General features: G+C 43.0%; 1 protein-coding gene across 3 annotated transcripts in view; it reads right to left on the reverse strand.

The window, feature by feature from the left end:
• Positions 1-27,092, reverse strand: part of AGBL4 (AGBL carboxypeptidase 4) — a 1,242,012-nt gene that overhangs the window by 43,252 nt on the left and 1,171,668 nt on the right. For all 3 annotated transcript variants that reach the window (XM_037021907.2, XM_073233900.1, XM_037021908.2), the window contains 2 exons: positions 5,691-5,843; positions 2,401-2,563 (listed from right to left, as the gene is read on the reverse strand). In XM_037021907.2, the coding sequence (XP_036877802.2) occupies positions 2,401-2,563; positions 5,691-5,843 (316 nt within the window). The remainder of the gene's footprint in view (positions 1-2,400; positions 2,564-5,690; positions 5,844-27,092) is intronic.

Genomic DNA, 27,092 nt, shown 5'->3' on the forward strand with positions numbered 1-27,092 from the left:
CACAGCTGCCTCCTAAGGCATGTCCCTTCCTGTAGTCTTGGCCCCTCCAAATTGTTCTTCCCACTGTGGCCAGAGTGGCTCTCCACCGTGATTTAAAAGCCTTCTATTGCTTTCCATTGTTTACATATTCAAGTTCAGATTTCTTACAGCCTGCTTTTGTAGTCTCGTCCCTTGCATCTGAAGTCCTTCAGGCATCCGGACCACTCACAGCTGGCGCAGCACACCTGCCTCCTCCCCTCTGGCTGTGAAGTCCTCCCTCCAACACCCACCCTAACCTGATCCGACTAATTTCTACTCAGTCTCAAAAAACTCACCTTAGATGTCAGTTCCCCTGGGAATCCTTCCCTGACCTTCCCAAATTGTGTTTGAGTCTCCTTCCACCCCCAGGTAGAGACATTTTTGTGCTACATTCACTGTGCCTAGAACTTTATCTTGCTATGGCAGACATTCAATATTTAAATGGAAGTTTCTTATGGTTCCTTCCTCCACCAAAGAACCCACCTCTAATATTATAATCACTTTTCTCATTTTCTGTCTCCTGAGTAGACTGAAAGCTCTGTGAGTCAGGGACCAGGCCTTCAGTATTCCACACGGGGTGCCTAGCAGGATTCCTGGCATGTACTAACGGCATGTTTACTTTTGATGAATGAGGACTGGGTGTTGAGGGAGGAAACTCTCGGCCTGGGCCGAAGGAGGGGCATTCTACGAAGAACACCTTTACTTCCAACCAAAAGAATGTCAGAGGTGCTGTCAAAGGGAAGGAAAACCCATCGAACTTGACATCAGAAACCAGCCACAAACGAAGTGGAGGAGTCTGGAGGGAACTGCATCTCACTGCGAATAAGGGTTGTGGAATCCCCTTCGGTACACATGCTCAAACTCTTTTTCCAGGCAACTCTGCCTATCTCCTCTGCTATGATATCAGGGGAGAGCAAAGCAGGTACAGCGTGGAATGTGACCTCTGTATGTATTACAGTATTCAGCAGATCTTAGAGGTGTCAGGAGCCACATATTGTCATTTGTGTGTGTTGTGTGTGTGTGTGGTCATGTTGGGGAGGGGGGAGGGGCAGTGTGGCATGCAGAGATGGCCAGGACTTTGGAAACCAAGGGTCCTCTGTTTCACAGCAGAGCTTACTCCCTTGACCTTGCTTGGTGACGTCTTGGTGACCTCAGGGAAGGGACTTCATCCTTACCAGTATCTCTCCAGTGTTCTGCTGGATGGAACACTGAGCTAACACCCGGCCTACCTATTGCTCATCCTCCCTCTGGGCCATTGCTCTGCCTTCCATGTTCCCAGCTAGGTAACTGGATGCCCCCTCAAGCCACTAGGCTGTAATTGACTGGATAGACTGAAGTCATGATAAGTCATCCTGACCTGAAAGGACGTTTTCCTGCACAGAGCATGACAGGAACTGCACAAACACTCACCAAGGGCTGGATAAAAATCTAAAAGGGGCACTTCCACTTCTGGGGAGAGAGAATCTGTATATATAAAGAAAAAATATCATCCTTTTCCTTTCTTCTGTCAACTGTGATCCTTTCTCTGGGAAAATTGTTAGGAAATGAGAAATGGGTCAATCTGAAAACAAAAGGATAAAGGAAAACAGAAACTGCCACAATCCTTCTGCAGTGACCTTGAAATTAAAATCAATGCTCAAGAAACCAGAGTAATTGAATAATGCCTAAAAATTCAAGCAGGTTAGAAAGTTAACTCTAACTTCTTTATGACAAACCTGAGGGGCGGGGGTTGGAGAAAGTTTATGAGGAAGCTAAGAGGAAAATCAATTTGGGGAAGGAAATGCAACGGCAGAGATAAAGATGTGCACAGGCTAAGAGGGAGGATGGGAATGAGGCAGAGAGAGGGAGGAAAAGAGGATGGGAAGAAGAGATAAGACAGGAGGGAGGGAGGGAGAGAAGGAGAGGGGGCAAAGAGAGAATAAAAACAAGTGAAAGGAGAAAACAGTGAGCAGAGAGAAGAGAAAGTGAGGGAACAAGCATACAGAAAAAGGAAGATGAGAAGAGCAAACGTAGTTTTACGTGCTCAGGTAGGAAGGAGGGGTCAAGACCAGCAAGGTCTTCCTCAAGCCTCGGGGCTGGTCAGCCAGCCTGCGTACTTACACACCTCAGATGGCAGAAGACCCATAGCCTCATGAGGGAGCAGAGGGGAGATGGGAGCAACATAAGGTAAGGCAGAGGCCATTGGGAGGGAGTGTACATCAGAAGGACAAGAGGCAAAGAGGACCATCCAAAGATGCCACCAGCAGAAGCAGCCACCTCCAGCCTCACCTCAGAGTCTCATGCCTTACCTGAGCCAGAGACCATGTTCCTGACCTGTCTAGTAGACCCGAATCTCAGCTGGACGCAGGCTGGCCCAGGGCTGGAGGGACCTGCCAAGGATACAGGCTTCCTCAGTGTAGGGCACAGCAGCTGTGGTGCCCCCGATGATGTAGCTGTAGAAGGAGACTTCTAGGGTATAGCAGTAGGAAGTGTGGTCCAGGAGCCCACCAAGGAAGCGACGGCCAGTTCCAGCCTTCACGGCATCCCGGTTGAAGGATGTGCTGGACTGTGAAAGAGTAAGCACGGAGGACAGAATCAGGGCTGGGTACCGACGGGCCACTGCACCTTGAGCAAATCTTACAATACCTCTGGGTCTCAGCATCCTCATCTGAAAAGTAGAATATTAATCCCACATCACAAGATTATTATGGGGACAGATTAAATAAACATAATTAATGAAAGCATTTTCAACAGAGTTCTTAGGGTACAGTAACTGCCATTTAACAAATACTTGTGGAAATTTGAATGGGGGCAGATGGAGCAAGGAAAAGTAGACAGAGAACAATTATATTATGATGATAATAAGAACTCAAATCTGAATTAAATTTGAGCAGTGCTTTCAATTTCATGATACTGTTTCCCACGTAGTATCTCATTTAGGCTTCCAAACAACCCCTTGAAGAAGGTATTGGGATTTTGCCCACTAAGGTGAGGACACTGAAGCTCACAGAAGTGGAGCAAGTAAGCGCTACATTTCTGATTTGAACCCAGGACTTCATGGTTCCAGGTGCCCCAACACTCCCTCACAACTCTCCGTCAGGGACAGCTGAACTCATGTCCTGCCTCACCAAAGAGTAGGGAGCATGGTTGTTTTTATCTCGGAGCTACAAATGGGGACCTACCAATTCTGATTCTACCACCAAGGTCTGGGTGACTGCTGTAGATGACTCAGCTTCTCTTAGATATGGGATTCTCCTGGGTGTGAAAGGGAACTAGCCTAAATATTATCCCAGCTCCTTTCCTGGCCTGGCATTCAAAACTTTGGGGATTCAAAGTGCATCCACTGTCTGGGTCCTCTGTTTGGAAATATGCGAGCTGTTAGGCAACTTGCCTTATTTGTTTAAGCCTCAATTTCCTCATCTGTAAAGTGGAAGTGATGGCGTCTCTTTCACAGAATAGTGAGGGTCAGTTCACTTGAGGTTAGACAGGTGTTGTATGCTAGCCCATGGAGATCTGAATAAATGAAGAGACTGTGGGTTTTTCTTAAATCTTCCTTTCTAATGGAAGTATAGTGGACATACTGTATTCATTTCTGGTGTGCAATGTAGTGAATTCAACATTAATGTACATTTCAAAATGCTCACCATGGTAATTGTATTTACCACCTATCACCATATAGAGATATTACAGTATTATTGACTATATTCTCTATGCTGTACTTGTCATCCCCATGACTTCTTTATTTTATAATTGGAAGTTTGTCCCTCTTTCTCCCCATTACCTATTTTGCCCATCCTCCCAGCCTCCTCCTCTCTGGGAACCACCAGTCTGTTCTTTGTGTTATGAATCTATTTCTATTTTTTTGTTGGTTCATTCATTTGTTTTGCTTTTGTACATTCCATGTATAAGTGAAATCATGGTATTTGTCTTTCCCTCTCTGACTTATTTTGCTTATCACAATACCCTCTAGGTCCATCCATGTGGCTGCAAATGGCAAGATTTCATTCTTTCTCTTCTTTCTGGCTGAGTAATATTCCATTGCATATATGTACCACAGGAGACTGAGTTTTAATAAGAGAATGTATGCTTGTTCAGCAGTGTATAAAAGAAGAAAAAGAGGGAGGGGAAAAGGTATAAAGAAAACAGCAAAATGAGACAGATATATATAAAGACATTTAAAGAAAGAGAAATTCTGTGTGTGTGTGTGTGTGTGTGCATTTTGAGGTAAAGAAAAGGATCAGAAAATTAGAAGTCAGATCTGAAAGTACCCTTGAATTCATGTAGCAAAATCCAACTCTCATTTTAGAGTTACGTACTGAGCATCAGAGGAGAGGGGAGACAAAGACTATATTAGGACACATGATCTTGACCCTGGCCCTGAGTTCTTAGTGGGGCTGAAATGCAGGAACACCATCATCAAGGCCAGAAGTAAAGCTCCCAGACTATGCCCCTTTTGTAGGCCTTGGAAACCTCACCCCCATGAGGGTCTCTGGGGCCTGGGGCCCAGTCTCCCACGGAACCTGGATCCAGGAGCCTACAGTCTGCTCTGAAATTGGAGTGGTTTCAAAAAGAGAAGGGCTGGTCATCCTATAGAGATTCCTATAGAAAAAAGCATGGTTGTTTTTATCTCGGAGCTACAAATGGGGACCTACCAATTCTGATTCTACCACCAAGGTCTGGGTGACTGCTGTAGATGACTCAGCTTCTCTTAGATATGGGATTCTCCTGGGTGTGAAAGGGAACTAGCCTAAATATTATCCCAGCTCCTTTCCTGGCCTGGCATTCAAAACTTTGGGGATTCAAAGTGCATCTTACCTTATGGAGAAATTCATCATCTCCACTAATGTCCAGGCCTGAAGCAATGGGCAGGCAAGTTTTCAGCTCATCAACTTCAAAAATTGCTATGACCTTTGTGGGCCTCTCCCCCTCTGGCCACATGGAAATAACAGGCCTCAGAGATTTAGTATCAAAACAAAGGAAAATGTACAAAACTCTCTCCCATGTCTCCACATCACATGCTGATTCCCCCTTATCTTCTCTCCCTGCCCTTTCCAATATTGCTTTTTGCTGCAAATTATTCTAACTGCCAGTCCACAGCCTCTCCAGTCCTCCTCGGCTTGTGAGGTGGGTACTAACAACCACAGTCTCTGGAGTCTGCTGAGGTCTTTACTGCCTGCAAAGTACTTTCATATCTATTACTGCATTTGTCCTCCCAGGAAGCTATGATGCACACAGGGCAGAAAATCATCACCTGCAAATTGCTGACAAAGAAACTGAGGCCCAGAAAGGGTAATGGAGGAAGAGAATGGTGAGTATATGATCCCATTCAGCAGATATGTTTGGCTCTTACTAAAAGAACTGAGGTAGGTGCAAGAAGACCCTGGGGTGGGATCTGGCAAATGGTGGGTATGCAGCAAGTCTCTCCCCTTGTTAATGCCGGAGTCAGACCAACTAACCAAATGTGAGCTCTTCAGACAGATCCACTGCTACCTTTCTAGAGTCTTCCTCCTGACTGGTGATGAGCTGGGCAGAGGGCATGGGCATAGCCTGTTCACCTCTATCACTCACGCAAGACCTGGCACAGAGTAGGTGTTGGTAAATGTTAAATCAAACTGAACTGAATGAGGAGAAAGAGTGAGAGGCCGTAGGAGGGAGTGGGGAGCAGGCGCTGGCCGAGAGAATTCCTGGCGTACATAGGAGAAGTCCTCAGCGTTCTGGCAGAGGAGCTTGGGGAAAACAGCCTGCCTCTGGAACCTCTCCTCATCTTCGAAGATGTTGCCGTACATGAAGCCATTCATCATGGTGGAGTGGGCGTGGATGTCAATGTAAAACTCCAGACTTGTTTTCTGTTGAGAGAAAGGATAACAAATGACCAGTCTAAGGCCACAGAATGTGCCTTACAGGGACCAGACACTAAGCACTCATGCTCACACACACATGCATGCACGCGCATATGCATGCACGTGAGCTTCCTTTAGAGCTGACCTTATGAGTCAGCAGATTTAGCAACCAAATTCAATGGGGTTGGAGGGTAGAGAGCAGTAAGGATCAATTTTTCTTTACTTTTAACACCCATCTGACATCAGGGTCTGGGCCCACTACCATTAACATCTCATTTTTGTTACTTACCCAGAATAGTTACTACATTCACACTAAAGGCATTAGCAAAATTTGTTTCTCTAATTAATGAGAAATACCTTCAGGTAACACCATTTTATGTACATTGGTCTGCTTAGGGTTTTGCCCCTACTGGGCCATTTCTAGCTGAGGAATATGGGGTTAATCACAGTCCCACTTGGAGCCTCAGCTTTCTTATTTGAAAAGTAGGTATGTTAAATTCCAACCTCAGAAAGTTGTAGTGGGACTCAAATAGTGCGATTATAATTACTATCACTTACTACATATTTAATGCATGTCAGGCACCATTCTGGGTGCTTTATGTGTAACACCTTAGTTAATTCTTTTATTCTTTTATTTACTCTCATTTCATGATACCATACCTACTCCCCACAGTACTGCCCTGCTTTCTACTTACACATATTGAAGGCATTCTCTAGCTTGATATGGTGTTACTTACTAACAATTACATCTACGAGCTCCCTGAAGGCAGGGTCTCTGTCTGTAAAGAGTGCAGTGTCTGTATGGGAAAGATGCTCATTAGCTTTATGCAGAGAAACTTAATAAATAACTCCAGAGATAACTGTGGGCATCACAATGGACTGGCAGGAGTTGGGGAACTTTTAGGCCCTTACATCGTCAACGTCCCTCAAATCTGATCTCCTCTTCCTACATATCATCCAAATTTATATCTATTAATCCCTTCTGAGAGTAACAGAGACCCCAGATAGGGAAGGGACTTGTCCAAGCTCATGGCAAAAGTGGGACTGAAACCCAGGTCCCCTGACTCCCAGCAAGCTAACTGATCACCACCCACGGCCAACACCAGGAGCAGCCAAAGCAAAATCTGGCCACCTTGCCATCCCCTTTCCGCCTGTGGTCCTGGAGAAGAAGCAAAGTCCATGCTTACAGGGATTCTCCCTCCTTGGGACACTATCAAATGACGTTCAAACCAAATGAAAACCGTGTTGCTTTTTGGAATGTGGGCCTGATGACTGTCATTTCATTTGCCTCAGCGTTGGAATGAAAAATCACGTCTTGCCAAGCTCGCAGTTCTCTGGGAGGCATAAGCTGTCTTTTGAGAGAGACAAGACGCACTGCTCTGTGTGATATTAACCTCCTCATTTTCAGCTTTGGAGGTGGAATACACAATGATTCCACAGGAGCCCTATACAAGTCATCTCTGCAATTTTATTTTCTTCAATTGTCTGTCTTTTCCTCTGAGCTTCTGATGAGCTGCAGAGGCAAGAGAGATGCCTGAAGAAATGTGCAAGGAAAACTGCAATTTATATATCTCTCGATGTTGGAGCTAGAGAGGGCCTTGAAAACCAGCTTCTCTGACCTTCCCTGGATCAGCCCTGAGTGGGACATTGCTTCATTAAGGCCGGTCAGCAGGCTCATTAAGGAGCAAGAACCAGAACCTGGCTTTTCTGAAAACTATTCTGGAGTGGTTTCCACTGCCCCATCCTGACATCTGGCACCCAATATGATTTCACTTTAAATAACCAGCAGGTGAGTTATACTGATTGGTTTATATGGTTTGAAAATCAGAAAGACATGAAAGTATTCACTGTGAAAAAGCTCCCTTCCGCCCCTGGCACCAGGTCCACTCTCCTGAGGCAACTGAGGTTCTTTCAGTTCTCAGGCAGCCCTCCAGAGGCGGTTTCTGCACAAACAAGTAAACATCCCTTCCGCTTCCTCCCAACACACACAGGTGGCAGCTCACAAAACGCACTGCTCAGATCTGCTTTGTTTCTTAACGTGTCTTGGAGGTAACTTTTTTCCCAGTACATAAAAAGCTACCTCATTCTTTCTAACAGCCATATACAAACTAACTAGTCCCCTATTGATGGACATTTATTTCCAATCTTTTCCTGTTATAAAACAGTATCTTAATGATTGACTCTGCATGTACACTGTTTCACACATATTATACAATCATATGTAGTATAATTCCTGAAATTAGAATTTCTGGGTCCTCTGTGCATTTGCAATTCTGATCAATATAGACAGGCTGACCTCCTTAAAGGACCAACATAAACTCCCAGCAATGTGTTACAATGTCTCTTTCTCAATTACCTTAAAGACATGAGTGGAATCAAAACTTTTTGAGATTTGTCAGTTTGATGGGTGAAAAACAATATGTAAGATTAGTTTTAATCTGAATTTCTCTTAGTATTATAATATGGTTAAGTAACTTTTTATATGCTTAAGGACTATTTGCACTTTCTTTTCTTGGGTTAACTGTTCATTTCCTTTGCCTATCTTAAAAACTTGGATTGTTGGCCTTTAGGTGTAGCATGAAAATATTTTTCTCAGTTTGTCATTGTCTTTTTACTTCACTTCTGCTACTACTTTTTTCCATACAGAAATTTTTAAATGCTAATTTTTTACACAGATATGTTGATCTTTTCTTTTGTGCTTTCTTGGTTGAATTCTTTCAATGTTTCTTCTATTAGTTTTATAATTTTTTTATGTCTAAATATTTCATTTCAATTTTAATTTAAATGGGTGTAGGGTGTGAGGTAAGGATTAAACTTTATTGTCCCACATCATTTACCAAATTGTGCATCTTTTTCCCACTGACTTGAAAAGCCACCTTTACTATATAAATTTTTTCTATGTATTTGGATTTACTTTTGGACTTACTATTCTGTTCTAATCATTTGTCTATTCATGTGTCAGTACTATGCAGTCTTAATTATGTTAAGTTTGAAGTTCATTTTAATATTTAGAGGGCTAGTATCACCTCATTAAGCCTCTTTTCCCAAATTTGCCTTTATTTTCTTGTCTATTTTTTCTATATGACTTTCATAATTAGCTTGTTTAGCTATCCTTCCTCCTCAAAACCCTGTCAATATTTTCAGCATTTGTAATATAATTGTATTAGATTTTCATATTAATGTAGGAAGAACTGACTCTTCTTGTGACTTTGAGCCTTCCAATCCAAGAATAGATTTTCACTTTCCATTCATTCAAGTTTTCCTCTGGGTACAGAAGGAAGTTTTAAACGTTTATGTCTTTGTTTTCATAGAGACAATGAACATTTCTTTTTGATACCAAGGCAGTTTATATTTTTAGTTGCTCTTATAAATATGATGTTCTCTTCCATTAAATTTTCTAAGTGGTGGATCTCTATACATATTTTCAGCACATTAAATACTTCACTAATCCTATTATTATTTGTGATAATTTCTTATTTGGTTTTCTTGGATTTTCAATTTCTTACTTATTCAAGTATTACTTACTTATTCAGATAATCACTGAGTACCTATTACGTGTCAGACAATGTGGTAGGCACTGGGGAATGCCCCAGGGAGTGTTCTGGGCACTAGGAATACAGCTACAAAGGCAACAGAAAGCTCAGTCTCATAGAGTTCACTTTCTATGGGGAGAGAAAGAAAATAAAACACATCATTTCATAAACATACAAGATGTCAGGAGGTATTAGAGCTGTGGTGACAAATAAAGCACAGTAAGGGAACAGAAAGTAACAGAGGTTTTGGAAGAATTTGGGATACAAGAGTTAGTCTCGAGGCTACCACTCAAGTAGTACGAGGCTGCGCACTCATCTGGTGCAAGAGTCTTCCTGGAAGAGAAGGAAGCGTAGACATGTACCTGGCAAGGCTGACGAACAGCAGGAGGCAAGGATGACTGGAAGAGGGCGTGAATAAAGGGGACAGTGCTTTCTACGTTTATAATCGTACCACCGATACATAGTAATTTTATCTCTTTTTCAGTTTTTATGCTGCTAATTTCTTTTTTATGTCAACTGCAGTATCTAGTACTTCCACAACAAAGTTAAAGGAATAGCTAGTTTCTAAGATCCCTTCCCACTCTGTGATTCTAGGGGCTGGACCTAGAGTAGAAAAGGCCTAGGAAATTTATCTGAATAGGGTCTGACTCTGAGGTCTTAGTTTTTTTTCTTCATCACACATACCTAGCACTTTTCTGTGAATGCCAAAGACCACAAATACTAATTCCAATGACATCTTGATTATGATTTGTGCCTTAATTGGCTTTATGGACTTGTGTTGGCCCAGTTGGAATGGAGCCTGGAAGGCAGAGCAGGGTTTCTACCTCTGGTTCTAATGTTAACATAACCTGTGACCTTGCACAAATGGCAAGTCTTTGCTGAACCTCAATGTTCTCACCTTTACAAGTGATTGTTGAATGAGACAGAGGACATAAGTTAAGGACTTCCTTAAACTTTTCATGATTTTTTCTTATCCTCAGATAAAATAAGTCCCTCATTCCTCCCCAGTCAGCTTCTTGCTTGGGCCCTGATACCAGTACTTGTTACTATCTACCTAAGCAAGCTAATAAATGTGCCTGTCTGCCTATGAGCTCTTTGAGGGCAGGGACCATGTCTGATCCAACCCATCATTTTCACTTGTTCTACTACAACAGGTCTTACCTGGTGTCCTTGCTGCTTCCAAGTGATCTTTCAGAATGCAAACAACTCATGTCACTTCCCTGGTCAAAATGTTCTACACTTCTCCATTGCTCACAGGTAGAGCCTAAGCCTCTTCATATATTTTAAAAGGCACTGTATGGTCTGTTCCCTAGTCTCACCTCTTGCCACTTCTAGTCTGATGCTCTATACTCCAGCCATGTGGAGCTACCTGGAAGTGCTTTGCTCATGACTTTTGTCTCAACATTTACACACAATAAATATCTCCTCTGCCTAGAATATACTTTATCTTTATGTGGCTGAATCTGACAAAACCTTAAAATTTAGGGCAGAAATTGAGTAGAAGCTCACCAATCCCATTTCCTTTTCCTGAACCATGAAAGACATTTCCCAGTCTCCCTTGCTATCTGGTTGGGATCAAATGGGATGTGGGCAGTGGTGAAAACTGCCACTTCTAGGCCTGGCCATAAAACTCAGACAGTCAACCACATTTTATCTTGTTCTTTTGCATAGAAGCTACAAGTAAAAGCAATGGTATCGTAAGAAGGAAGAAGCCTATGTTCCTAAATCAGCACTGGGAGGACAATGGCCAGGAGAATCATCTGACCTGCATCAGACTATGACGAACTTTTACTGTAGTAAGCCTCTGAGACTTGGGGAGTCCTTGTTATAGTAACTAATATTATTCATTTGACAAGTACAAAACCTCAATTCAAATAGTCTTATTTTATCCCTTAGGATCAGTTAACAGCCTCCTTTGTTCTCATAATTTAAGGTACATATGTCTTTCATGGCATTTACCACATGGCATAATAATGCTTTGTTTCCACTCACTAGCATGTGAGCTCTTTCAGGGCAGGGACCATGAATTATTGATATTTTTAAACCCACAGGACCAGAGCAAGGCCTGGCATACAGTAGGACATAAAAAAAGGTTTGGCAAAGGAATGAATAGAAGAACATGAATCGATGGAAGAATGGGTGAATCAAATGAAGGAACAGATGCATCTTAAGTTTTTTCCAGCAGTCAAATGAGGTACTTTTCTGTGGCCTTGTCAGAGCAAGGAATGTGTTACGATGGCAGGGCCCTTAATTACAATTTAGGATTGAGAACAGAAGTGGGGAAAGCCATCTCTGTTCTTTCCTTCCAAACTTAAGAACCTTAATTAAAACCAAGTGATGAAGGGCTGTCCCTTTGCCAGCAGCCAACAGCTCATCCTGCAATCAGGGGCCTAAAGAGTAAATTAAAATCAGTGCCAATAAAATTAAAACTACCTTAGGGCATATTTGCAACATAATTTAGTGTGCAGTTTGCTTCCTCCTAGACACCAGGGAGGAAATGGGTTTTTCTGCTCCATTCTGAGCTGCTTCCCTGCTTCACCTCAAACCTGAGCTTGGTGCTGTGACGTGATGCTGAGCCCTTCAGGGTTTATCACATATTCAATCCAGTGAAGGGAAATCTACCCCATGAAGGGCACAGGGGTTTATCTCAGGTTTGGAGATGAGAAAGAAACAGGAGCTTAGGCAGGGATAATGGAAAGTTGAGAAGGGTGGGTTGCTTTATTATTCCCTTCTTACAGGGGATGGAGCTGAAGCTCAGACAGCAGACGTAATTTGCCCAGGGTTATATAGAAGTGGCAGAGCTGGGACCCAAACCCAGGCCTTTGGGTACAAGCCTGTATCCTGCATCCTGCTGTGCTCTCAGGAACTAACAGTCAGGGAAGGCAATCACCCTGATCATAGGAAGGAAAGCCCCATGCAGTTTCCTTCATCTTGGAGCTGGGGGGCTGTGAGATCTGGGGACTGGTCCTATCAGGCTTAGCCTCTCAAAAAGGCATGGTGCTGGCAGGTGGGAAGAGCAAGGTGTATTAAAGGACTAATAGACAACTCCCCTGCTGAGATTTGCCCCAGGAAGCTGTTTCTCCATGAGCCTCAGGCAAAAAAGCCCCAAGTCTATGCTTTTTATTATTAACTAAAATATCTCCCTGTTGTTTTTTTTACAAGTAGATATTTATGGAAGTCAAGGTGCATGTCCTAAGGCAGGAAGAAGTTTTCTGAAAAATTGAGAACTCTTTCTTTAAAAAAATGAGGAAATCCAACAAACAAAACAAAGCAAAGGTCCTTTATCATGTATGGTCTAGATCTCTGTAGTGGCACAATTAAGGCAGCCCTCTTCAGGTACACCCTGGATGTGGCTAGACAGAAATTCCTGCCGCAAAAAAAGAACATGATGAGTCAATGGGGACAAAAAGAGGAACAACCACACAAAAAACCTGAGCAGCTAGCCTTGGGAATCCAGGGATGGGCTATGGGCACTTCATCTCCTGCCTTTCTCCCTCTTACTCAGCTACTCAGGGAGAGTGGCAGTGAGGGGTGTGGTGATAGGAGTCTCAGGGCCTTGAATTATCTAGAGGAGCTCTGGCGGGAGGATAATAATTATATAATATAGCACTTACTATGTGTCAGGTACTCATCAATCTTTCCACAACCCCCTCAGATAGAAACTTCATTTACAAATAAGGCAGTTGAACAGAGAGGTTAAGTAACTTTCAAGGAACCCCCAGATAACACAGTGGTAAGCAGGAGACACCAAACAGTCTGGCTGTAGATGATACCACCATTAAAAGTGACTGACACTGACTGAGTGCTTCCTAGGTATGGTCTTGTGATAATTCTTACAAGTACTCTTACAGTCAGAGGAGGAAACTGAGGCAAAGAGCTTGCAAGTGGCAGAGCTGAGATTCAAACCCACTCCTGCCAACCCAGGGCTAAGCTCTTCATCTCTAAACTGTTCAGAAGAGCCCAGCCTCTCCTCTGCAGCCTCTTAAATCCCAGCAGAATAAACTTAAGGACAAAGGCATTTTGTGAGAGAATGCTTAGGTATGAGGGGGAAGTGCCAGCAACAGCAAGATGCAGAGGAAACACATTTTTTTACTTCCAATTTACCTCCTACAATCTGGCTCAGAAGTGAAAAGTAAGATCTGCATATAAATGGAGTCATTTCTGCATCTCCTCTTTCTGAAGACCCAGAGGAAGCCAGGTCTGGACTGGCAAGAGGGAGCCTTCCTTTGCTTTCACCCCTCCTGTACCTCTGCCTAGAAAAAGGGAGAGAGACCAGGAGGTTTGAGTTCATAACCGACTTTCCAAGGTCAGGAAAACTCGTGACCTCTGTTGCCTGCTCCCCAGAGCAGTGATGGGTGATCCCACTGCTGACCATGACAATGGTAATGGTGACAGAAGAAGGCTAGTCATGGGAGTATTGGAGTAGACTTGGCTTCAAGCGTCAGTTTAGCTATGGGTGAACTTTATGACCTGTAGACTTCATGACTTTTGCTCTCTGAGCCTCAATTTCCTCTTTCAAAAATCGGATAAAAATCCTAACCTCACAGGACTGTCACGAAGTGAAATGGGGTTTGAGCCTAGCAAAATGCCTGGCAGTTTATACACTCTTAAAATATTCTTTTCAATCACATGGTGATACTATATGTAGGCACAGTGCTTGGCACCCAGTATATGGACCAGCTTGAGTTCAAATCCTCACAGGGAAGATGGACATTTTAAAGGTAATTCCAAGTGTAATGGAAGATGGAAAGAGAGGCCTAGGTGTTACAGGAGCACAGAGTTGAGAGGGGCTTGGGGAAGGCAGCTTACATACACGTAAATTTCTTCCTGGCTCAGTAGGAAATCTGCTGACAATAACTATCATCTTATACATTTGTACAATTTATAAAATATTCTCAGGCCAAATAGCATATGTGCTTCTCTCAATAGTCCACTGAAGTGAATAGGATCATGATTTTAGTTTCTCAGAAGCAGCTCAGACTGGCTTGTCAAGATCTCACATCAGTTGAGGGCCTGAATGGGATTCTAATTTACATCTCACCCCCTCCAAAGCTTCTGCTTAATCCTCACCCTTGGGGGTCACCCCAGGAGCTCACTCCTGCATCAAGAGAGGGTGTAGATACAGGCAGAAAAGCCAGCCCCTCCCACAGGAAGCCCAGACTGAGCAGCATGGACAAGGCAAACTAAGACGACTGAGATATAATATTTAAGCCTATGAGACATTTTAATTTCATGATTAAAAGTTAATGTTGCTTCATTATAAATCAAAGGCTGATAAAACTAGGGTACCCCGAGGAACATATGAGGAACTCAATAAAAATGTGTGGCCTGAATGCTTGGAGCCATCTCCTATCGGAGGTTGTTAGCTGACAGGAGTGGTAATAATATATGTGAGCAGCACCCCACTGAGCTAGGGGTATGGCAGGCCCTCAGTAATCTTAGCTCACTTCTCTCCAGGAACTCATGTGGGCTCTCCTACTAACCTGCTCTGTGACCTGGGAAAGTCTTTCTCTCTCCCTATAATTTCCCTATTTTGAGAATGGATTTGGTGATTGTTCAGGACCCATTATGACCTGAGTCTTACATATTTCAATGAACTCATCTCCTGATTTGCAGTGTTTTGATTTTTTCTCCTTCCTTTGTCCTCGGAGGACAGATTTTGCCGCCTTTCCACCTTATCTCCTCCGAGCCCTGAGTGCATGGTCCTTTTCTTTAGCATTGCCCTGTAGGGAGAACCTATTGCAAAAAGCAGCTCAGTCATTTCCCTATGCTCATGCAGTCTTCCTTTTTGGCAGAGTAGATATCACTATTTTTCAAAGAAGTGTTCAGGGGTGGCAATCTTCATGCTGAAATTATGTACTTTACCTTGGAGAAAAAAAGGTGATTCCTATCTGCTTTATTCAATGTAGGAGGCTGGGGGAGAGGAGAGGAGAAGAAGGGGGCAGGCAGGGATCCAATCCCTATTCCTCTGCCCTTTCTTCTGCTCCTCTCTCACCTTGCCCTGTCTCTCCTCTGCTCCCCTTTTACCACCTCTCTCTCTCTCTCCACAGTGTGGTCGGGGGAGACAGACAAGGAAACAAGCAAGAGTACCTAAGCCATGCAGGTGGCCAAAGAGATGTGTCTGAAGACTGGCTGAAGGTACAGCTGAAGGAGCCATTGCTTTATTGGGTGGTCAGGAAAGACTTTGTAGAGGACTGTTGGGTAACGTGAAAGTGTTCCCAAGTGGGTGACAAGGAAAGGAGCCCATTTTAAGCAATTATGCAAAGGGAGCTGTGTGAGCAAAGGCTCCAAGACCAAAAACCAGTCAGCACATTAAGGGAACTATAAGGTTTTTGGCACAATTGAAGGGAATAGAGGGGTAATGTAAGAAAAGCAGGTGGGAGAGGCTTCCATGGACCCACTCATAGAAGACTTTGCAAGCCACTATGAAGTAAATACTTTCCCTACAAAGTGGAAAATAATACAGAGAGGTATCTCATGGAAGTATAACATGATTATGTTTGCATTGTAGAAATATTGTTCTGGAAGCTGTGATGAGGAAGAGTTAGAGGTTGTAAGATTCAAAGGCATGTAGAATAGTTGGGACACTTTTGTCAGTCCAAGTGAGAACTAGTTGAGAAATGACAAGGTTCTGAATTAAAGCAAGGGTGGGGAGGAAAAGAAAATGGTACCGATGTGAGGCCTACCGAAAGCAAGTTTGATGGTGCTGGGACCTAAATTTGGACTGGGTCCCAGGTTTCTGGCTTGGGTGGTTGCGCTGATGGTGAGGCTGTTTCCTGAGATTGGTGATGCCATCAGCTTTAAGTCTGAGTTGGGTGTCTGCCTCTGAGGCACTTGTCCCCAGACTAAGTATGATGCTAATCAGATGGCTTATGGTCTTAGGTTATGATATTTTGATACAAACAAGGTTGACTCTTCCTAAACATGGCTTTTTGAGTGAAAGAAACATGGTTCCCCATGTAATGACATGTTTCCTATAAAAATAAAGCTCTTTATTGATATAGTTAAACATAAGCATAAGCATTTTTTTATAGGATATAGAATGAGAACAAGAGTTAAAAAAAATCAAACACTTAAATACACATACTCAAACACCTGGGCCCCAACTGGAATGTAAATGGGATAAGGGCAGAGGGTTTTCAAGCTATTACTTTGCTACAGGCTTTCACTCCCTCAAACAGAAGCCTGATTGTTATAGACTGCTCCCCTCAACCAGAAAGCAGGAGGAGGGGGGCAGTTTGAGAGCTGAGCAAGGGTCATACAAGGAGGTGTTGGGACAAACCAGCTTTTATCTCATGGTCTGAAGGGAAATCCCAGAACAGGGCAGGCTCCTTCACCCACATCCATATCTGCATCCAAATCTTTATTAAAATACATGGAATGAGTTTACGGCCTCTGTGGCTCTTTGATTCAGTCTGGAGTTTTGCTTCCCTATCCCCTCTCCTTTGACTCAGGCAACACTAGCAACAGCCTATCCAACTTGTTTGCCATCACTGTCTCATTCTCTCCATATCTATTTTATAGATGAATACACTGCTCAACATCACACAGCTAGGACGGAGCAGAGCCAAGAATAAAAACTAGATCTACCCACAGTACAAGTGTACGACTCCATCATTCTGCGTTGATCCTCTAGTTTGGGGTATGGAGAGTCCAGAGGATAGATTAATGCTAGACATGGAGACATGGAATTATCTCCTGTATATGCATATTGGATTCTCCATGACCTGCTTCCATCTCTGTTGTCTTTTATTACTGTCTGCCAGCAGGCATCCAATGTTTTCACCATGCCAAAGTGGCAGTTTTTAGACTGTGCTATGATCTGTGCCTTCCAAGGCTTTGCTTATGCTATTCCCTCAGCCAAGGACTTGCTTTTACTGACCCATCCTCCTAATATCACCCACTGTAAGCCCAATATAAGCACCTCTTCCTCTGTAAAGACTTTCTTAATCCATCTTGGTACAGTTGCTTACACCCTCTTTTTCTCATATTGTCATTCAGCCCTCCATTTTGATGGTACTCATCTCACTGATTCATCAGTATTGTTTGTTGTATGTGTCTGTTTCTCCCACTGGGCCAAGCACTAGTCAAGACCTGAAATCTTTTTATCTCTAACACCTAGCACAGTGCCTGGCACATAGTAGGCGGTGAGGAAATCCTTACTGAATGAATAAATGGAATAGGGGATAGAAGGGCTGACATCAAAGGAATACAATGGGTAAAAAATTCTTCCCTATTCTCGCTGGTTCTTTCCCTTTTATTTTTTCTTTTGCTATTGGAACAAAAATAAAGAGTACATCATAAGCAAAGCTGTATTTTCTGTTTATTGCCACCAGGTTAATAACAGTAATGGTGCGAGAAGAAAATGAGGTGTTATGTAAAATCCTGCATTGCAGATTTTGCTGCTGATGTAAAGAACTCAATAAAGTGTAACACTTTAATCAAAGAGATAAAAATCACACAGCAGCTTCCCACAGGCTCCCAGGGCCTAAGACAAAATAGTTGTGGTGAAATGAGAGATGAGAGAAGAATATTATCAGGCATCAGAAAAATTATGTTTGGGCTTTTGTGTGTGTGTTTTTTTTTTCTTCATCTCTAAAAAAATGGAATAAGATTTTTCTATCTTCTTCTGAGACATCTTGTATGAATTTCTGTATTCTCTGGAGGACATGCTTAGACTTCTGGGGATGATTTGCTCATTCTTTGTAAAAATCAATTTGTTTAGGGAGAACCAAATGCATGGCTTTTAGGTGAATCAGTGTCCTTTATGAAAACAGGAGCTGTCTCTAAAAATGAAAGAAGGATTGGGAGGTGAGAAGGCTGGTTACAGCAAAAATCTCTGTTTTTATGATGGTCTGGTGATGAGGGGAAAAGATCAGAGTAGGTCAAATAACAGTAGATGGAAGCTCTGTACCAACTCAGCCTACCTGGGAAAAATAGCCTTCTTACTTCTGTGCCTCAGTTTTATCATTCTTCAAATAATGTCTTTCACTAGATGATATCTAAAGGCCATTCCAGCTCTGACAGTAGTCCATAGGGCTGTAGGCAAGAAGGCCAGTGGCTTGGCTTCTGATATGAACTGCTGTGGTTCTGGACTATTGCAGTAGCCACCCAGTTGACCTTTCTGTTTCCATTCACACCTCCTTCCCTCCTTCACCACCCAAATCCACTCTGCATCCTATACTCAGAGTGGTCAATTTATAGCAAGAGGAAACTATACACACCCTAGACCCAGACTGGGGTAAGTGCCAGTAGGAAGGCCCTGGGATGGGAGCCTGCCTAAAGAGATCACTGAGAAGCAAGGTAACAGGTATACCACTGACCTAGTGCAGAGTGAATGAGGCAGAGAGTTGTCAGAGAGGAGTTCGGACAGGTGATGGAGGGTTAGATCAGGTAGGTCTTAAAGGCCATTGAAAGGGTTTCACTGGCCCCCCTGAGTACTTGCTGAGACAGTGGGACACAGCTGATGTTTGCAGAAAGAAACAACTGCTGTAAGGCAGCGTAGGTATCCATCATGAAAGGAAAATGCAATTGGAGACATAGGCTCAAACCCTGAACTGGCTGTGTGATGCTGAAGGAGTCACTCTATTTCTTCAGGTCTCAGTTTCCTTGCCAGCAAACAGCAAGTGAAAGTAAAGCCATTCCTGCCCAGGGCTGATATGGGTTAAATGAGTTGGTGCATGTTCAAGTGCCTGAAACACAGTAGGTGTTCAGTAGTTTTTTTTAATGCCATAATAATCATTTAAAGTATAATTAAAAACAAGGGCATATTCTAGGGACATGCTAATACAGTAGTCATATATGCTACTTACATTTAAATTAATTAAAATTAGCTTTTAAAAAATTCATCTCCTCCATTGCACTAGCCAGTTTGCAAGTACTCAATAGCTATGTGTGGCTGGTAGCTACTGTTACCGGGCAGTGCAGAAAGCTACCATCACAGAAAATTCCACTGAGTGGCACTATTCTAGTATCTCAGCAATCATAAGTGGTGCATTGGAATTGAAAGCATATATCCATAGACCACTACACTTGCACAAACACATCTGTTTTCATGTACACAAACACATACACCCATAGGAAATCACAAAATCAGGGTGTTTGGGTTAGTGGCAATGTGTTTCCTTACTAAAGAGAAGTAAATCTGAGTCCTGACAATGAATCAATTCAGTAAGCATATGAAGAGGCAAGTCCCATGCTAAACATTTCACACTGGACATTATATCACTAAATCTTTGTAGCAGCCCTAATAGGAAATGTTATCTTAATCTTGTTGAGTCTGACATGGAGGCCCAGAGTGGTTGAGTGACTTGATGGAAGTCACAGAGCATACAAGCAGAATAGGACTTGCTCCCTACTATATAATACTGCTTCTTAAAGAATGTTTCAGGGTAAAGGGTTTACAGTGCAAAATCACCCCAGACTCTTCACGATCTTTGTTAAATATGTGGAGGTTTGGAACTGCCTGAGGACTTTTTGGCAGTCTTGGGTTAGTCATAGACTTTAGAATCAGCTCCTCGGGGCTTTTAACCTAGCTTTCCTGAAATATAGAATGTGACAGAGTCAGATCTATGTGGGACCAGCTCAAATCTTTAGGCAAGTCTTGGGAGCCATGTGAGTAGGAGGGTGGAGAGAGTCCTTAAGCTGTAAAGAAAGAAGGACCTTCCAAGTCCTCTAGGGCAGTGGTCTCCTCGCAGTTTCTTTTTCTCTCTTATTTTAAAGGTACAGGCTCTCAAAAATTGCATGATGAAAGGTGGCCCATAGCAGGGAAGGGAATGCGTGTGGGGGCTAACGTGACTTGGATAGTTCTGAAGCTTCTGATATGAACTGCTGTGGTTCTGGACCATTGCAGTAGCCACCCAGTGGCTGCTTGTGAATACAGATACAAGCATAACTAGAGAGTCAGAGAGAGAGGATAGATGGATGGACAAACAGCAACCAGACAGACAGGCAGCAAGTTAAGGGCTTTGATTCTAGTTTTTTGTGTACTTCTACTATACTCTGATCCTCTAGAAAGCTGGTATTATTTCTGATTCACTATAAAATCCTTCTCTTAGCAGATACATAGCAAGGTGCCCAGCCTAGACTAGATACTCGATGAATGTTTGTTAAAAATGTTAACAACAAAACGTAACCTGAGAGAGTAAATAGCTAGATAATAATAATCCTTTGCATTTGTATGGAACTTTGTAATATATACAAAGATTTCACATACAATATCACACTTAATCCCTAATCTAACCTTTTGAGGCTGACATTATAATCCTCATTTTATTGATGAGGGACCCTTGTCTGGAATGGTGAAGCATCTTGCCTAGGGTTATATAGGAAGGCAGAAGGACCAGATTAATAGGCAGGTCAGGTGGAGGTAGACTGATAACTAGACACAAGCAAACAGACAGAGACAAGACAGGAGACCAAGACATGGATAAATATAGAGACAAATGGAGATGGATGGATAAATGCTGAGAGCGCCTCCAATCTCCCCTCCTTCAATTGATCCTCTACACATGGCTGTAGATAACTTTCGTAAGCACAAATCTGACCATGTCACTCCTCACTTACTAAAGCTCTATTGCTTACCCCAAAGACTTGCGGATAATGTTCGACCACAAAAAGCCTTCATGGTCTGGCCTTTCCCATATCTCTGGCCTTTATCTTATCACTTTTTTATAGCATTGTTCACTCTAGTCATAGGACCCCAACTCCCAAGAAAGTCACACCATTTTCACTACTCTATCACATGATCTTCCTAAAACTCTCCTCCCTCTGCTTGTAAACTTCTGCCTGGCCAACTCCTATTCACCCTCCAAGACTCAGTATTAGCCTTGCTTCCTTTAGGAAGCCTTTCTGACCACCTTCTTCTTTATTAAAAGAGGCAACAGAGTAGGAAGAACCCACACTTTGAAATGAAAGAGACCGAGGTTTAAATCCCATCGGCCCCACCTATCAGCTGCATAACCTGGGGTGAGTCAGGAACCCTCTTAGCCTGGGTTTCCTCCTTTCTGCAATAAACCTGATAATACCTGCCCCAGGATTACACTGGAATTAGAGATGACATAAAAAATGCCCGGCGCAGAGTGTGTGCCCTACATGTGGAGTTGCCCCTGCTGTTCCAGACTGACGAAGCTGCACTGTGACCACCTGGTACTGAGCCTGCCTCTCCCACCAGACCGTGAGCAGCCTGAGGATGGAGGCCAGGTTCAGCTCACCCCTGCCTCCCCAGTGCTTAGTGCCAAACACACAATTAGTCCTGCTGAATCCTTCGCTGAGGCTATTGGTTAGGATGCAATTTCAGACACCAGAAGGCACAACCTATGGGCACCCCCCAGACCCACGTGGAGTGAGTGCTGGAGAAGTAGTGTAGGGGGTGCATCTCTGAAGGTGAGAATGAATAAAGGATGCCTGAAACCTCTTTTAGGTTTATGTTGTATGTTTAGTTGAGGTTCTATGAATTTTAGAGATGAAAGATAACAATTAAATAAATTTTGTAAGAGGCTGCTTTGTCTATGTTTAGGTTTGGTTATCATTAAACATGTTTATTTGGAAAAGTGTTAGGTTAGGAGGTCTAAGATATTCTATATACTTCCTTTTATTTTCCAAGCTTCCTTCATTTCCCTCTGATGTTTATTTTCCCAGTGGATTCAGATTCCTCATAATTCTCCTTCCTCTTCCCATGCTCTGTCTCTGCTGGACCCACTGTCTGCATCAGGAATGCAGCTTCCAGGTCACACCTTCCCCCTTTATACACACACACATCCAGTGTGGGCTACCAAACGGCTCTCAACATCGTTGAGGACAAGAAACCATCCCGGAGCCGAGAGGCAGGGGCCGGCAGATGGGTCTTGAGCCAGCACTATTTTTTCTCCTTTCTGACTGCCAGGGCAGCCCTGCTCCACCACCACCATAAACACCCACTACAGGGTGGGCAAAGGCCTTCATTAAGGCTCTGTTTACAGCTAAAGCCATTGCCAAGCCTGCCCAACAGCATCAGCTGCCCTGATATCTGTGTGTGAAAAATGAAAGGGCCACCCAGCCCTCTGGCAGCTTGAAAAATAGCTTAAAAGCAGCCCTGAGGCTCCCTGGCAGAGGCCCAGGGCTCTGGGCTTCAGCGAAAGTTGGGAGAAAAGGGATTTTAAATGCAGGGAGCACAGAGAACAAGAAAGAGCAGGGGAGGGGGACGGGACAGTCAGGCGGGCCCCAGACTTCTGCCAGGGTAGAGCTGTAGGCACTAACAGTGCACACTCTGCTGACACTCCTGGGGGCAGGTACTGTCTGTGGAATAACTAATTTGTTTCTTCACCCATTAAATGGAGATAATGATACCTATCTTGCAGTCTTGAAAACTAGTAGAGTTAAAACAAATAAAGTACTTTTTTTTGAAACCGGTCTGCCATTGGCCAGCATTAGGCTAGCTGTTAAAACCCAGCAATCTTCAGTGTTTAACAGGAATATCAGGCATTGTGCTCTTTTACATACATCACCTCATTTAATTTTCCATAAACCATAGCACCAGACAGTTTCCTCATTTTAAAGATAAAGTTTCAAGAAGGGTGCCTCACTTGTCCAAGGTCACACAGCTGAATAAGAGAAAAGGACCTAAAACCAATGTGCATGACTGGAAAGCATATGCACTTAACCACCAGACCATACTGTAGATGAGCATTTTCTGTGTCTCTGTGTCTATGTAAGACTATCTCTATTGGTATAAAGGAAATAAGATATTTTTTTAACTCCCTAGTCAGGTGGAAACAAACAAAAACTCAAGATAAAAACCAATCCCTTTCTTTTTAAAGTTTAAGTGCTGCAACATTTCACAATGGGGAAAAGAAAAATAAACAGCAAGGCTCAGAGAGAGGGAGCTCTCTTGGCCTGGGAGGCGGAGGAGAGAGGCCAAGGTTGCTGCCGAGACTCCCAACAGGCAAAGGCCTGTGAGCCTTGGCCACTGGCTCCATGCACTGCTGGAGGGCTTGAGGGCTGCTGGGCTGGGCCTGCTGCTTTGTGGGAGTCTACTGCCAGCTTGGGCAGGACAGAACCACATTTATTAACCATTCAACAAATATTCACTGAGTACTTACTCTGTCAAGAGGAGGCTTCATGCTCAGGCAAGACATCAAGGAACTACCATGCCAGGTGACCAGGGCTATGACAGAGACCAGAGCACCAGCTCCTGTGAGTGCAGGGGAAGAAAACCCAGCCCCTAGGGATGGCTGGGGCAGTGAAGGCTTCCTGAAGAAGCGGGATCTACATGGAGAGTTCAGGACACCTCGAGTCAGGTAGATGAAGGTGGGGTAAGGCAGGGGTGTCTATCGCTATGGAAGCTCAGAGCCAAGGTCTGAACATTGTCTCAGGTCAAAAATGACAGTTAAACAAATCACCTGAAAACTTATAGCTCAGAAACAATGGCCATTAATGACTATCTGCATATATAGACAAATAAAAGTATAGCTTATTTCTATTTAAAAGGTATTGAATTCAGTTTTCCTAAACTTAACAGAACTTTAAAGAATAATTTCTTTTAAAAAAAAAGTTACCTTGCAAGAGACATTATTTCCTGAAAGATATTTCTAGGGTTAAAAACAGAAGTTATGAGAAACATCAAGAAGTTGAAGCCATTCTTTCTCTTTTTTCTTAACTACAGTTTGAATTCTGGAAGAAACAGATGAGGAGGAAACAGAATTTAAGTAACTTACCTAAGTTCATTAGTCTGTGGTACAACTGGAACTTGAACTCAGATTATATCTGATTCTTTCTATCATATTAATTTGCTCCCCTGAGCCAACTTCTTCATTCTAAAGATCAGAAAAGGAGGTCCAAAGAGGACATGTAGCTTCCCTAAAGTTGTATTTTGATTCAGCAACAAGGCAATTTTGGTGGATCAGATCATAGTTCCTGACTATTCTCTCCTCCCTGTAATAAATGATTTCCCATTGCCATTTCATTTGTCTAAGAATCTAAGGAAAATATATATGTATCTCTACCCCACTGAATTTGGCCTCGGCCTTGGGACATGATTTGGCCAAAGTAATGTAAGCAGCCATGAAATTTGCTACTATTTCTATGTGAAAGCTTTAAACAGGATTGCATTCCTGTCCTCTGCTGTGAAAGTAGCAGATCTCAGGGAATATCCCTTCAGCCTGGGCCAAAGATGAGAAGACAGGTGCAGCTGTGCAGAGCCCAGAGCACTGTGGCTGGCTCATGCACAGCCCTCCTATGACATGAGTATAGAATAAATGGTGGCTGTTAGAAGCTACCAAGCTATTGGAGTTAGCTGTGACCACAGCAAAAGCTGACTAATACAGCACAAGTTCTTGCAGAAATGCATTGTTTTTCTCATGCTGAAAGTTGCCTCCCATTAACAATAATTATGAACTCAGGACACGAGAGTAATGGCTGTGTTTGTGAACACTTTAATTACTAAATATTTAAGAAAAAATTAGAGAAAGAGTTGAAAAGTATAAGGCACAGGAGGAAAAATCAGGTATCATAGGTGTACATTTCCAAGGTCACTCTCTGATGAAAAAGAAACTGGTGGAAGCCCACTCACTCCACTGGCAGAGAGACAAAGATGACTCAGAAAACTGCAGTTTCTTTTTTGTACTTCTGCCACATGAAGAATCATTGGCATTAACTAAAATACACATTTACCCAGAAGCACCTATCCTGAAATATTCCATTCCGAAATGGGAGATACTAAGGAAAAAGGATGCAGTAAATGCCAAATAAGTCAATGCCACCAAATCGCTGCGTGACCTTGAAGAAGTCATTTTCCTTCTGGCATCAGTTTTCTCCTTTGCAAAATGAAGAGGCTGAATGAGAATTTCTCATTTTCCTTCTGGCTTTCTGTGATTTGATTGCCTCTAACTCATTAGTCTCAACTGGCTTGAATGGGACCCAGTAGTATTGAGGATAATCATAGGAATCCATCAAAGTGTAGCCCAAAGAAGGTAATCTTGAGATTCAGATGAGATAACATAGGGAAAGTGCTCTGCATACTGCAAAGGGCTCTACTGTGTGCTTCTGCTTTGAGAAGAGGTGGACAAATATGCCCCTTGTTCCCCACCTTGCATTCCCTTAGAAGCTTCCCCTTACTGTTAACATAGAGCAATCTTTCAGGCCATTCTGTCTACCTCACCCTCTTTATCCAACAAAACTGTTTTGTCCTCTGGTCAGAAAGTAAAGTAGCTCCAAGGGGTTTGTGATGACACTGTAAAAGACATACAACTAAGGGGTGGCAGGACGGCACAGGAGGGAGAGAGGAGGTCCAGACTTGAGAGTTCAACAGATCTGGGTTGGAATCCCCATGTCTCTTTTTGTTCATACATAAAATGGGGATGATACTTACCTAACATGGATATTCTTAGATATAAAAATGTTCACAGGCCTGCAAAAGTACTCATTTATAGCTGTGACAATGACAGAAGCCTTTCTGGAAGTGGTGGTGTGGAGACAAACCTGAACGCTTTAGAGAATTTTGAGGGGTAAACAAAAAGAGGAGGGCTATAGGGGAGTGTTGGGGGTGGAGGTGCAGGGATAGGTATGAAAGCAACAAGGGTGGCAGTGTGAACCAGGGTGATCAATGTCTTTTTGGGAAAAAAGGAACAGGCAATTAGGATGACACTTAAAGCTCCAAGCAAGGGAGTATAGAGAAATGAGTCTAAAGCTTTGAATACCATGCTGGGGGGCCTTAACCCAGTAGGTAACAGGATCCCTGAAGAACTTTAGGAAATTAGCTGTGGGAAATCATGCTTTATGAAGCTGTGAGTCTTCTGGTGCATCTGGGGAAAGCAGCTGCATCCCACCCACACCAGGATGTGGGGAGGGAAAAGAGATAGTCTCCCCCCACCTCCTCCCCCCAAAGAAACCCCGTTGTTGTATTCATCTGAGATAGAAATCTGAGCTACTGGGGAAACATCAGATTGCACTTTGAATTAAAACAGATGTGATTACGGTAGAAAAAAATTTCTTCAAGGCCTTAAAAGTTCAATTTTCTTCCTTTTAATCTCTTAGGAGAATCACTAGTTTTAAATCCAAGACAGTGAAAATCCCAGGTAATAAAATGAGCCCAGAACTCCATTTGCTCACCAGATCTAAGATTGCTTTTATTGCTTGCTTTTCTTTCAGCAAACCCAAAACCACTCAGGACCCAAAAGTCTGCTCCTACCAGAGGTTAATTGCCCTTTGCCACCCAGAATGGGGCCCTTGAACTAGTGACACCAGCATCACCTGGGAGCTTGTTAGGAAGGCAGCTTCTCAGGTCCTGCTCCAGACCTAGTGATCAGAACTTGGATTTTAATAAGACACCCAGGTGTTTCCTGTGCATTATGGTTTGAGAATCACTGAGCCATGCCATGCCCTCAGATCCTAGGAGTTCTCTACAACCAGAGGAGGTCAGAGCTGGTCCAACCTCTTCTTGAACTAATGAGGAACTGAGATCAGGGAGAGGAAAGAACTTAATTTTCTAAAGTTGCACAAGTAGTAAGTATAATAGGTATAGTAAAGTTAATAAGAGTATATCACATAGCATAATAAAAAATAGTAGTATAATAAAACATAATTCTCTATAGCTATCTAGAGATGATGCACAGTGCATCGCAAATCAGCCTCATTTTGGAATCGACGCTGTATACAAGATTTGTAACCCAGGTGGGCCAAATTACTTCACCTCTCTGAGCCTCATATTCTTCTTCTGAAAAAAATGGGAACAATAACACTCTCTGGA

This window comes from Manis javanica, chromosome 4 (assembly GCF_040802235.1).
Source record: "Manis javanica isolate MJ-LG chromosome 4, MJ_LKY, whole genome shotgun sequence".
Taxonomy (NCBI): domain Eukaryota; kingdom Metazoa; phylum Chordata; class Mammalia; order Pholidota; family Manidae; genus Manis; species Manis javanica.